A 13,105-nucleotide genomic window follows, 5' to 3' on the forward strand; every position below is an offset into this window, starting at 1 on the left:
TTTAAGAAAGGATATAATCCATCATGGTAGGAAAGGCATGGCGGCCAGAGCATGCGACAGCTGGTCACGTGGCATCCATCTGAAGTCAGAAAGGAAATAAGACAGGAAGTGGTGCCGGGCCTTCAACCCCCCCCCCCCCCCCGAAGCCCACTCCCAGATGACCCACTTCTTCCAGCAAGGCACCATCTCCTAAAGTTTTCACACGCTTTCCAAAACAGCGCCCCCAGCTAGTGACCAGACCCCATGAGCTCATGGGCAGCAGTTTACATTCAAACCATAACACTAAGTGATCTGACCAAGGTCACCTGGCAATTTAGTATTGCACTTAAGGCAAAATACACACACACACACACACACACACACACACACACACACCACTTTTTTCCAGGGAGAAGGGGCCACAGTTGGGAGTTTTGAAGGTGGAATAGACAGAGTCTGGTTTCTAGGGCCTTTCCTGCCTGTTCCAGGAAACGTCCTCCAGGTGATTTTATAGCATGCATCCTGCTTCCCTTCCTAGGGATTGGGCCCATCCACCTCAACGAGGTCCAGTGCACAGGGACCGAGAAGTCCATCATAGACTGCAAACTCAACACGGAGTCGCAGGGCTGCAGCCATGAGGAAGACGCTGGTGTGCGATGCAACATCCCCATCATGGGCTTCCAGAAAAAGGTGAGGAGGTGGCATGCCCAGAGGCACCTGCGATGCTGAGGCCCCAAAGAATGCAGAGCAGGTGGCCTCACTCTGAAGGACTCTCCTAGGTATGCAAGGGTGCTCTAAGGTGAACTCTTGACACCTGCTCTGCCGCTGTCAACTGTCAATGTCATTGCCAGTCAGCATTTCTAAGTGTGCCAAGTGAACAAACACATAAATGCCGCTCTTGGTGTGGCAGGTATCCGACATCTCCCTGTGGATGATCCCTTGCTTTGGGACTAGGCATGTGGTACAGGGGCAGCTCAGAATTTACCACACCTGACACCTTTGGCATAGATCCTCTGTGAAGACTCAGAGGCACCGCATGCACAGATGGCGGGTCTGCAGAGCACTGTGTGAACATAATACCGGCAGCGGTGTATAAACAGGAATTGAAGGAAGTCAGCGGACTTGCAACCGGAGACACAGGCACCACCCTTCCCGAGGCAGGGTGCAATGCTTGTCGACCTTGCTCACAGAGAAGAATCCTCCACCTCCTTGTCTTACAGGAAGTCTAATCAGTGCTACAAAACACCCATGATTTCCTACATGAGGCTCCCCACTGTGCCTTAAGTTTGTTGGGTGCTACGTGACATATGCCATAGAGCAAATATTGTATGCATATTTAAATAGACACATTATGGCACCAGATGTGGCAGGTTCCTGATAAGACAGCAGTCCTTCCCTGACACCAGAGCGCCAAGGCACTCCTAATAGAACTCTCCGTCCTTAACTGTGCCCTAGGTGCCTGCCAGCAACAGGCAGTTGGGCTGTGCATTCCTCTCGGGTAACAGGAATGCACACACGGGGAAACCTGCCATCTGGAGCTGCTAGAAGTTTGCAACGGGAACCCTGTTAATGCTGCAACCCATGGCCAGCCCTACATCCCCATGTGCTGAGTCATTCTCCAGATGAGTCAAAGCTCAGGGACGTGAGAGACCTCAGGCAAAGAAACAAGGCTTTCCAGAAGCTTTTGGTGGTCTGTAGATAGAGCCGTGCCAGAGCAGATGCCTGCTTGTTGCCACAGAAGTGTTGAATCCTCGCTGCCAACAGCTCTCATATTTCCAAAGGCCCAGGTTCGAGGCTATACTGTCTGAGCTCAACCTCAGTTGTAACGGCCAGCCAGGCATGGCATAGCCAGGCATGGGACTCCCAAGTGTGCCAGCATCCATGCTAGGAGAAAGAACCAAAGCATCCGAGTTTCATCACTATAGGTCTGCTTCTGGTGACAAAATAAAATACTGCCAGCTTCACCAGTAAGATTGGTTTCTTCCTGGGTCTGCCAGGAGAATACAGCCAAGCCAAGGTATTGCAGGCTTTGGTGTCTTCTGGGGTTTCTCTGGTCTTGGTCTGCCCTGTTTCCAGCCTCCTTCTTACTGTCCTTATGTAACCTCTTTTTGTGCCTGCTACATCCCCAGGGTCTCTTTTCTCCTTCTAAAGGCATCAGTCTGTCTGAATTATAGCATTCTTATATGGTCTTAAGTAACCTTAATTGTCCCCTTTGAGACCACACCTCCAAGCAGAGTGGATAGCATTGGGGTTTATGCATAAGTGTTAGGGAATGGGATCCGGATGTGGTTTAGTTGGTAGAGTGTTTGCCTAGCATGCACAAGGCTCTGGGTTCTGTTTGTCCAGCTACAGTGAACCTTCATTCCTTCGGTCACTGGGACAGTGAGAGGCTCCGTGAGAGGTCAGTGGTACCTAGTACCTAGGAGGGAGTGTACAGATCCGGCAGAATCCTGATGCTATACACGTAATTCTTGCACCTCTTAGAAGGCGCTTACATTACCAACAGAGTGGTGTTCAGCATGGGGTCCAGACACCTAGGTGAGACCTCACTGACTTCATGCTGGCATAATTTGACACACGGGGGGACTCTTAAGGATGTTCTGGATCCAAAGGTGGCCAAGTAGGACCGCCTGGCTTGGAGCTAATGGTAATATGGGGAGACTCTTCCATCCATCCTCATGACCATGTTTCTTGCTATCCACAGCTACGCCTGAACGGAGGCCGCAACCCCTATGAGGGCCGAGTGGAGGTACTAACAGAGAGAAATGGGTCCCTTGTGTGGGGAACTGTATGCGGCCAGAACTGGGGCATTGTGGAGGCCATGGTGGTCTGCCGGCAGCTCGGCCTGGGCTTTGCCAGCAATGCCTTCCAGGTAAGTGACCCAGGCCTAACAGCCTCGCCCACCCTCCATTCAGCCTGGCCTTTCCCATCATTAGTCAGCGTCAGCTAACTTTCCCCTGTCGCTAAGAAAGGACACAACCAAGCAAACCCTGGACCAAGGCAAGAGATCTCATTCTAGACATAGCCCCTTGCCTGACAGCTCCAAGGCTCAGGCCAAGTCTCTCCTATCCCAGTCTCAGTATCTAGCTACAGAATAAGGGGCTCCAGGTGTGCCCAGCCCTTTGACGTCATGACACAATGTTGTCACCTACAAAGTTCACGCTGTGCCTGTAAGTTATGAAAACGTTACAGAGAAAACTCATACTGTTTTAAGTGGGTCTTTGACTTTGTGTTGAACAGCATCCATAGTTACGGGGGGGGGGACGCTTTTTGTGATCCCCTGTTGCCCACTGGTTGCAACATCCATGGTTATAGTGGTTTTTTGAGATTGCCTGGTGCCTACTGGTTGCAGGTTGGACATCTCTGAGTCACTTACTGCTGCCTTGGACCACTCCATGTTGGGGTTCTCCGCAGGCTGAGCCTGAAGTGTCCTGTATGTTGTTTTTAGAAGGACCTTTGGTCTTCGAGGAACATGGGGAGCACCCAGCATGAGGATCAACACTCCAAATGACTTAGTTTGTTTCCTCGAAGCCCTCTGTGAAGGAACCCTTTCCTCCTTGTCTCATTTTTTACTGATATGCTAGCAAATCTCCAGGCTGTGTCCTGAACTCTTGTCACATTGGCTGCACCTTCCTGCCAGAACCACTCTCAAATGACCTAGTGACTCAAGAGATCCAGTAAGGTCATTCTGGTCTTCATTTCTGCTTCCCAGTCATAGACAGCACAGGACTAGAGGCCCTGGTTACTCCCAGTACCATTCCTGCATGATAGTCTGGGGCAAAGTTCCCACTCCTCTGTGCCCCGCTTTCCCCACCTGTGAACGAAGGATCCGTATTCCTCAGTGTCCCAGCTCTGAGTATTGCCATGAAGCAGGACAAGACTTTGTGGTCCATCTTGTCTGCTGGCCTGACTCTCCCTCCTGGTCCCATATAGCCTCTTCCTTCTGAGGAAGGAGCTCAGCATCCCTGCTGAGCTTGTCTGTCTCCTATGGTCTGACCTGGGCTGAGTCGTGAGCCAGGGATCCTTGTGTTCTCTATCTGCAGCTTATCATTCTAGTATCCAGGAGAGACACCATCTAGGAACTTAACCCCCTAGAGCAAGCTGGACACACACAACACTTGATTCTCCAAGTGACAGATCGGCTGTCTGGCTGTCTTTCTTCTCTGTCAGCTCATTCCCAAGATACTTGGGCCTCGGCTTGGGGTTCTAAACAGCCACCTAAGACAAGCCCTGTCTTTGCTTAGAGCCCTAGGTTTTTCCTGTGGAGGATTAGAGGGATTCTTTTCAGATTCTTTGGGAAACAGAACCAATAGGATGTAGATACATTCGGGGACCCCCCCCCCCCCAGGTACCAATCTCTCCATAATGCTCCAATCCTCCTATGAAATGGTACAGTGTTCCTTTAGAATCTACACATGTTCTTCCCTGAAGGTCCTTGTCTTTCCATGGCTTGTCATCTCTAATATAGTGTAAATGTTATGCTTATGGTTTTGGTATTGTAATTCTTGGGGAACAGGAAAAACAACAAAAAGTCTACACGTGGTTAGCATAGTTGATATTTTAAAATATTTTTTTTTATTTTTTCAGTCCAAGGCTGTGAACCCATAGTTATAGAAGTCAAGGAAAGAGGGCCAACTCTTTATCTCTATAGCCTATCTGAAACTGTGTATCTAACCATCAGTCAATAGACAGAGATTGATTTGACAGATGAGCTCCCATGATTTGGGAAGCTGACAAGTCTAAACTGTACAAGGCTGTGGCCCCAAAGAACAGCTCAGATTGTGTTTCAAGTCCAAAGGCATTCATTCTGCCCTGTTCACAAAGGGACCTCATTTTTTTTGCCTTGTAAGATTTTTCAACTGACTGAATGAGACCTATCCCCCATGATGCAATACAACTTGTCATACTCAAATCAACGATTTAAATATTAATCTTACTTAAAATCTCCTCCACAGAAACATCTAGAATAGTGTTTAAACAACTATCTGGCTGTTGTCACTGAGCCAAGTTGATGCATAAATAAACCCTGGAAACTTCAGAGCACGCAGGTTTTTACGTTCCCTTGTAAGCTCTTTACTTGCCCCTCCCCCACACACCCATTTTCTCTACTGGGAAGTTTTTGAACTATAAGAGTGTATGCTAACAGTGTTTTGAAGTTCCATAGCTAGAAGGATCTTAATCAATCTCAGCATCATAAACCTGGGGGCTCCTCAGCCAGCATCCCATAAAGTGCTTTTCCTAGAATTAAATCCAGGAGCTGAATTTTGTAAGACAGCCAATTATTGTCATATGTGAATGGTCTTCTTCTCTCATGCAAACCCAGGGTTAGTCATAGATGCCCCCTCATTCCGTCACCAGCTGGAATAAACGGCTCTCTGTGCCTCATCTGTCTCCACCTAGAAAATGGGATCGTAAAGCCTTGAGGGTTTTGTCGAGCCAGAAGTTGACATACTGTGTCCTCTTTGGTTGATTTCTTCAGGAGACCTGGTACTGGCACGGGAACGTCTTTGCCAACAAAGTGGTCATGAGTGGAGTGAAGTGCTCGGGGACAGAGCTGTCCCTGGCACACTGCCGCCATGACGAGGAAGTGGCCTGCCCTGAGGGTGGAGTGCGGTTCGGCGCTGGAGTCGCCTGCTCAGAAAGTAAGGCTTCCCAAGGGCTGCCTGCCTCTCCGGCTTCCCTCCTGTCCCAGGTTCTCTGGAGTTGAAGGCACCATCAGTTACTCTTCCCACAGTGTGAGCTCAGAAGAGGACAGCACAGTGGATTATGGGTCCTATTCCCCAACCACAGGTCCTGGCTGATGGCATGGTAAAGAGGGAAAAAGGGAGGATTAGTTTAAGGAATGTATATCAGTTAGTATTGTCTTAGTTAGAATTTCTGTTGCTATGAAAAAACAGTAACTCTTATGACCACAGTAATTCTTACAAAGGAAAGCCTTTAATTGGGGCTTGCTTACAGTTCAGGGGTCAGCCCATTATCATCATGGTGGAACATGGTGCCATGCAAGCCAGCATGATGCTGAGAAGGAGCTGAGAGTTTTACATCTTGCTATGCAAGCAACAGGAAATGTACTGAGCTGTTGGGCGTGGCTTGAGCATATATGAGCTCTCAAAGCCCACCCCCACAGTGACACACTTCCTCCAACAAGATCACACCTACCCCAACAACTTCCTAGTAGTGCCACTCCCTATGAGTTTATGGAGGACAATTATATTCAAACTACCACAAGTACTAAATGCCTGATAAAAGCAATTTAAGAGGCTGGGCTGTGGTGGTCCACACCTTCAATCCCAGCACTCAGGAGGCAGAAGCCCGCAGATCTCTGTGAGTTCGAGGCCAGCCTGGTCTACAGAGTGAGTTTCAGGACAGGCTCCAAAGCTACAGAGAAACCCTATTTCAAAAAACAAACAAACAAAAAGCAGCTTAAGAAAGGAGCAGTTTATTTTGGCTAATAGTTCGAGGATTAGAGTCCATCAGGAGCGGGGAGAAGGAGGCAAGCTGGTCACATTCTATCCACAATCTGGAAGCAGAGAGAGACGAATGCTCGAGTTCTCCTTTCCAAGCAGTTGGAGACTCTTGTCCATGGAATGGTATCACCTGTGTTTAGGGTAGGTCTTCCCACCTATGGCGGTTCGCATAAGAATGGCCCCTGTCGACTCACGTAATTGAATACCTGGTTTCTAGGTAGTGGACTCTCACTGCCCTACACATACAATCTATCTTCATCTCTACCTTTCAGCATTTTCTCAGCTGCATTTCCCTCTACCCCACCATTGCTGTATGTATCCACATGACCACCTTCCTTCAGTACTGTATGTATTATGCAGACTCGCGTGTGGGATGGGGGAAGGCACACGGCTCTTTGATCTCCTTCCCGCTAGCCAGGCTAATGCTGTCTCTGCTTCCACTCTCCCATGCAGTCTCCAACATGCCTATTGCACAAAGAAATAAATCTTGATGAATAAGAGTTGATAAGTACTTCGACAGTATAATTGTTAATGCAGTGTTCGTGGGTGTTGCCTATGTGACATCCACAATGGAAAGTGTGTGCGCTGAGTGTTCAGAACGAAGGCTGTGGTGAAGTCACGCGATGCAACATGGGCAAGCACGGCCAGAGGCACCTCAGCCTCCCTATGCATTTGATTGTCAAGTCAATTTTCAGTCATTGTATATTCAGAAATGTTTTACTGTTCCCCGAATTTTTAAGACCGCCACATTCATTTACACAACTTCATATGGGGTTCTCAACCCGCAGTTTATGAAGCCAGGCCTAGGAGGTTGTCGTGAATTGTTCTCTGAAACGCGTGCTTCAAGGCCGTGTTTCTCAGGTGGCCTCAGTTCACATGGGTGGAAAGAGGCCTCCATCCTCCATCCCCAACAACATGGACAGCATCCTTCCCGTACAAGCTCTGTGCCATGCTGTGATGAAGGGAAACAGGAAAAGCTTGTGAGAAGGCAAGTTCGGCCATATGCCTCAAAGGCTTAAATCATGCTGTTCTTTCTCCTAGAAATCTCTCTGTCAGAGACATATTCTAAAGAACACACACGCGTACACACGCACAGAAATCTCTCTGTCAGAGACATATTCTAAAGAACACACACGCGTACACACGCACAGAAATCTCTCTGTCAGAGACATATTCTAAAGAACACACACGCACACACGCACACACCACACAATTTAGGAGCAGGCTGACTATAGGATCACAGTCTTGCCTTTCATTGAAAACTTCTAAGCAGCCAAGGTATTGCCTCCCTAAAAGGTAGAAGCAGGGGGTGAATTAAATATTACAGAACCATGAAATGAATGTTCATGGTAGTGTTTAGACATCGACAGTCAAGATGTGTTTTAGGGGAAGGGCATTAGTAGGCCATAAATCCGCATGCATGCTTGGGGAGAGAGAGTCACACCAAGGGTGAGTGGGGTCTCCTTTATTATCGTTCTGCTTTTTATTATGGGGAGCCTGAGGGACTTGAAAGTAGAGAAAATGATCTAAGGAGGAGCCCTTGTGTCCATCACTCATATTTCTGGTAGCTGAAGGGGGGTGTCCAGCAGACTTCTGGAAAAGAGAAAGTATCATTGCGAGTGACAAAAAGGTAACAAGGAGGAGCCCAGGCCAGCTCCAGGACGTGCAGGATGATGGCACTTTTCTCAGGGGTGCCCTTGGAAGGGTTTCCTGTCTGTGACCCATGTCGGTCTTCCCCAGCTGCGCCTGACCTGGTGCTTAACGCAGAGATTGTGCAGCAAACTGCCTACCTGGAGGACAGGCCCATGTTCTTGCTGCAGTGCGCCATGGAGGAGAACTGCCTCTCAGCCTCTGCCGTCCACACCAACCCCACCACAGGCTACCGCCGCCTCCTGCGCTTCTCCTCCCAGATCCACAACAATGGCCAGTCCGACTTCCGCCCCAAGAATGGCCGCCACGCATGGATCTGGCATGACTGCCACAGGTAAGCCATGCCTCCGTTGGTCAGCTACCCAGCCCGGTGTTCTTCAGGACCCAGACTAGGGATCTAGAATGCCAGAGTCACCCTAAGAAGGCCAACGATCCAAGATCTAGGTAGAAGAGTAATCTGTTTCTCCAGAAGCCATTCTCCACTCCCAGTTCACGGGCTGCTCCCCTTCTGCTGAGTCCCTGCATTTTGGCTAGAGCGCTTTTGACCCTAGGAGACATGCTGATTTGAATGTCGGGGCCCTCCAAGGACTTTCAGTCCACAGTGTCCAAGGGCATGCGCAATACATTTGTTCTCTACAGAGAACTTTCGGGTCTGGAGCCTTGGACCCTCCGTTCGTTAGAAATATATTTTGCATACCAGAGTGAGGTTTATTTTGAATTAAATTTTAAAGTCAACCTACAAAAGAATGGGTTTTCTTATGGCATTTGCATACATATGGTTATACTTTTAATGATTCTGCTCAACCACTGCCATTTCAAATCTGTCCTGGTCATCCTCCTGACTCAGTATTTTTAATATCTCTAGGAAGACAGGGTGAGGGGTATGGAGATAGGAGCTCCAGGTCTCAGAGTCATGAGAACTGGTCTTAGCCTGCTAAGCTCAAGTCCCTGACCAGCAGCCTGACATTAGGCCAAGTGGGCCACGCTGCTGGGACTTCTGGGCCCCCTTCCAGTTCGTCTGTGGCTATGATCCAGGTGCTGCAAAGACTGGGTCAGGACAGAAGAACAGTGGGAAATCCTACAGCCAGTGCCCACCGGGGCCTGTGGAAGCCACCAGGACCTCTTCCTCCTCCTATTTTTCCTTTGCTCTTCTTGGCTTGTAATCGAATTCAGACTCCACTGTCACTGCGTGGTCACATTTTGTCCTCAGTCTGGGCAGATAGAGGACACTGCAGGCACACTGTTGGAAAAGTAGCTGCTGTTCTTCCCACCGGGAATCCCTCCCCCAGAGGCCCATGAACTCCTGGTAGATCTCTTCTCTGGGCTCAAGTATTCCATCTATGACAGGAAACATTTGTCTTTCAAAGTGAGGCCCATTACAGCAAGATCTGAGCATGGTGAATGCCAGAACTGGCTGAGGACCCCCACAGGTCTGCATAACAGAGCCTGGAAGCTCCTTCCAGGCTTCCCTCCAGCTCTGAGGTTACAATTACATCAGAGGCAGATGCACTGACATTTGGCCATTCCAAGTAACAGACCACTGAATTCCATGTAACTACCGCAGATAGCCTAAGGAGTTACCATTTCAGGGGTCTGTGCTGCTCTCCCTATTAGCTCCTCCAAAGTTTCATCAGATGTCTCCCTATGGTTTGCTTCTTTCTCATGTCATAAATCATGACCCACTCACGTTTAAATCCGTTTGAGGATAGAGTTGTACAACCTATCCCAAAAGAAAATGCTACAGTCCCAGTTAAGCCTCTGATTTTCCTTTGAAACAACTGGCTGATTGTTGAAAAGGCCCAAGGAATCGCTTTGTCTTCGCCAGGGTATAAACTGAAGTAGAATTAAAGTCTTGACAGTCTCCGTGCCTGGTTTCCCTTAGAGACCATGTGGCGGGGAACCAGGGGCTGACTCTGCCTATGGATCTATAAGTGGGAGGTAATTGCATCCCAGCCCTGCATATGGTGGCCCACCCAAGATTACATGGTGGGAACCTCCAAGTGCCATCTGCTTGCTCTCAGAGCCTCAGTCTCCTCTCTAAGAACAGTCGTATGGTGTCACCATGGCAGCATTGTGATCTGGAGTTCCAGGGACTCTGACCCTCCTTCCCCACTTTTCCTGTGGCTTCTTTTCTCCTTGGCCTACAAATGTTTGGGGGAGAGAGGGGGGAGGGGAAAAAAACACGAGCAAATCATACGACCCTTTTTCTTGTCAACTGGGCATGGAGGTAACGCCCTCAAGGTTGTATTCTCACTTGCAATGTGCCCTTGGTCAGTGACCATGGCATAGTCCCTCTCCTGTCCTTGTGCCCAGGGACTGGCCCCACATCTTCGTAACTAATGTAGCATGCTGCAGTTTCAATGAGGGATGGACAGCGTAGGCACAGGTGTATATAATTATGACTGCAAGATCCAAGGATCCTCGTGAGACCTGCGCACATTCTCTCAGTTTCCAGAGCTCCAGGTGATGGCTTCAGGTTCCCTGGTTTTGTTTTACTGCATTTCCTGAGACAGTGCCCACCCTGGGTTCCCTGTCTAGCCAAAGCTGCCCTTGAACTCCCATTCTTCCTGACCCAATTCCAAAGTGCTGGAGCACAAATGTGAGACTATATCTGGTACTCTTCAGGCTCTTTGGGAAGACCTTCCAGGGGAGCTGACGTTAGCTCTGTTAGGTCCCTTGCAGAGGCTTCTGAAAGTTGGCCTGGCCCTTCCTCAACTCAAGAAACTTGTTTCTGAAAGAACTGACATTCCATTTCAGCAGTTTACAAACATTCTGAAGCCGTGAGTGGAGCCATGCAGGAGAGAGAGAGCCCTGGCCAGGTTAATGTGAATGGGAAAATGGCCACTTATGCATTCATTAATGCTCCAATGGGGAGCAGAGTGATGCTCTTGAAGACACGAAGCTGAAACATAAAGATTTGTGCTTGTAGATGCACTTATGGTGCCCTTGGTTGACCTCAGGACCCTCATTGCAGTCAGCTGTATCCTGGGGGCTTGCTCTTCCCTGCTTGGGGAATCTCAGGGCGCAGTGGGATGGAGTGGAGAGAGCTGGGGGAGCAGGGGCATGGGTCCCTGCGCAGGTGATAGCCCCTGGATTCAGGAATGGCACAGTTGCAAAGAGGGGAGTGTCAGCCCCTCCAGCCTGCCTCCATCATGTGCCTAGCAGTTCCTACAGGGTCAGAACTCACAGATGTAATGATGCCCCCTGAACCATCTAGAGGCCCTCATCTCTCCATTCAGTAGGATGATGAGCTAGATTCCGCAGAAGGACACCTGTCTTTTATGGCTGTCCTTAATAGGACTGCAAAACACCCAAGTACATCTTCTTCGATCTATAGTGACAGTCCATCAAGACATGTACAGTTTCCTCTGAACACACTGTGTCTGTCTTCCGTCTACACTGCCATCCAGCAGGACATCTCCGGGGGAGTGCCAGGTCTCAGGACACACAGCCCTGGAACCCCACAGTAATGGTCAACTTTCTTTTTATCCAGATTACAAGGACTTCAAAAAGCTGTATTGGCAGCCTTTGCCTGTAATCTCAGTGTTCCGTAGGCAGGATAATGAATTTGGGGCCACATAGTGAGTCTGCGGCCAACCTGAACCACTCTGTCCCTGTCTCAAGGGAAACGAGGGCCAGTGGTGTAGCTCAGTAGAGCTGTTAGTATTCCCAGCACCACAGGAGGGGAAATCAAACATACAAATATAAGAATGCTATAAAGCACAATGCCACGCTCCCGTTTTTAGTATTCTGCTATCTCTTCTCAAGCCTGCAATTTCCGGTGCCCACCCCAGGGTTCAGTCCACCCTTAGACTATGAGCTGCTAAGAGGACCACTGTGTTGCCCAAGACTTTCCCTCTTGCCTTCCCAGTACCCATCAGTGTCTCCTGGGTGGAGGCCTATGGGAGGTTAGATGGCTCTCATTTCTACCTCAGACCAGCTAGGAGAGACCTGTGGCCTCTAAGAGTATCGTATCTAAGAGATAAAGCAGACACGCTCCAGGACAGAGATCAGCAAGAAGCAGAAAAGCACAAAGCCCAGGCTTCCTCCCAGTACGCATTCCCAGGAAGAAAACCGAAGCTAAAGTAGACTAAAATCTAGACTGAAGCAGCTCTGACTCCGGGAGGCCACTTCACAACAGCCCGTCTGTGGCACCGTCTGAATTCTGTTTAGACAACGGGACATCAGTGTACTTCCCTGCGATCTTTCCAGCCGGTCGGCAAGTCACATAAGCCCCTCTCTGAGGGAGCAGACATTTTTCATTCCGTGAGTCAGACCTCATGTCTCATCCGCTCCCTGCAGGGAGCCAAAATAGACTCCCTCGGAGTCATCACTTCATCTGCTACAAAATGTTCCTTGTAAGGGCTGTCCGCTGGCCCTGGCCCAGTTCCATTTTACCCAGAAACATGAATGACCTGGGGGAGCCCAAGTTAGCAACTTCTGACATTATTTATATAGCGTGAACAAACTCGGGAGGAAGAAAAGAGCCTCTAATTTCCTCTCTGGAAACCCTTTCCATTGCCCTCTCCTCTCCTGCTCACATGGTGGAGGAAGCTCCAGACTGCTACACCAATGGGCCAGCTGGTGACAGGACCCCAGGAGCCCTGAATACCGCAGCTGTGACTGCGGATAGGCGGAGCCACGATAAGGCCTTCGGCCAATACTGAAAACATCCTTTGTTACAGCTTCATTTGGCTGTCCTTTTATTTATTTATTTATTTATTTATTTTGAGACGGGTTCTCCTGTACCTGTGTTGGCTCAAACTCACTTATCTGACTGAGGATGACCATTAGCTTCCGATGCCCTTACCTCCACTTCCTCCGTGCCGGGTTCACAGGCCACCATGCCTGTTTATGTGGTACTGGGGACCCAACCTGCGTGCTAGGCCAGCGCTCTAACAACTGAGCAGCATCCCCAGCTCTACGCCATTTATCTTATTTGGACCTTACATCACCCAGAAGTTGGCAATGATATTCTTGCTCTACCAAAGAGGAAGCTTGGGCTGGGC

The 13,105-nt window shown here is 49.3% G+C and overlaps 1 protein-coding gene across 3 annotated transcripts in view; it reads left to right on the forward strand.

Moving 5' to 3' along the window:
* Positions 1 to 13,105, forward strand: part of Loxl2 (lysyl oxidase like 2) — an 83,202-nt gene that overhangs the window by 61,894 nt on the left and 8,203 nt on the right. For all 3 annotated transcript variants that reach the window (XM_041675280.1, XM_041675288.1, XM_041675296.1), the window contains exons 7-10: positions 518 to 669; positions 2,684 to 2,851; positions 5,459 to 5,621; positions 8,187 to 8,430. In XM_041675280.1, coding sequence (XP_041531214.1) covers positions 518 to 669; positions 2,684 to 2,851; positions 5,459 to 5,621; positions 8,187 to 8,430 — 727 coding nt within the window. The remainder of the gene's footprint in view (positions 1 to 517; positions 670 to 2,683; positions 2,852 to 5,458; positions 5,622 to 8,186; positions 8,431 to 13,105) is intronic.

This window comes from Microtus oregoni, unplaced genomic scaffold (genome assembly GCF_018167655.1).
Source record: "Microtus oregoni isolate MIOR12 unplaced genomic scaffold, Mior012 000001F_ref0000356, whole genome shotgun sequence".
In the NCBI taxonomy this organism is placed as follows: Eukaryota; Metazoa; Chordata; class Mammalia; order Rodentia; family Cricetidae; genus Microtus; species Microtus oregoni.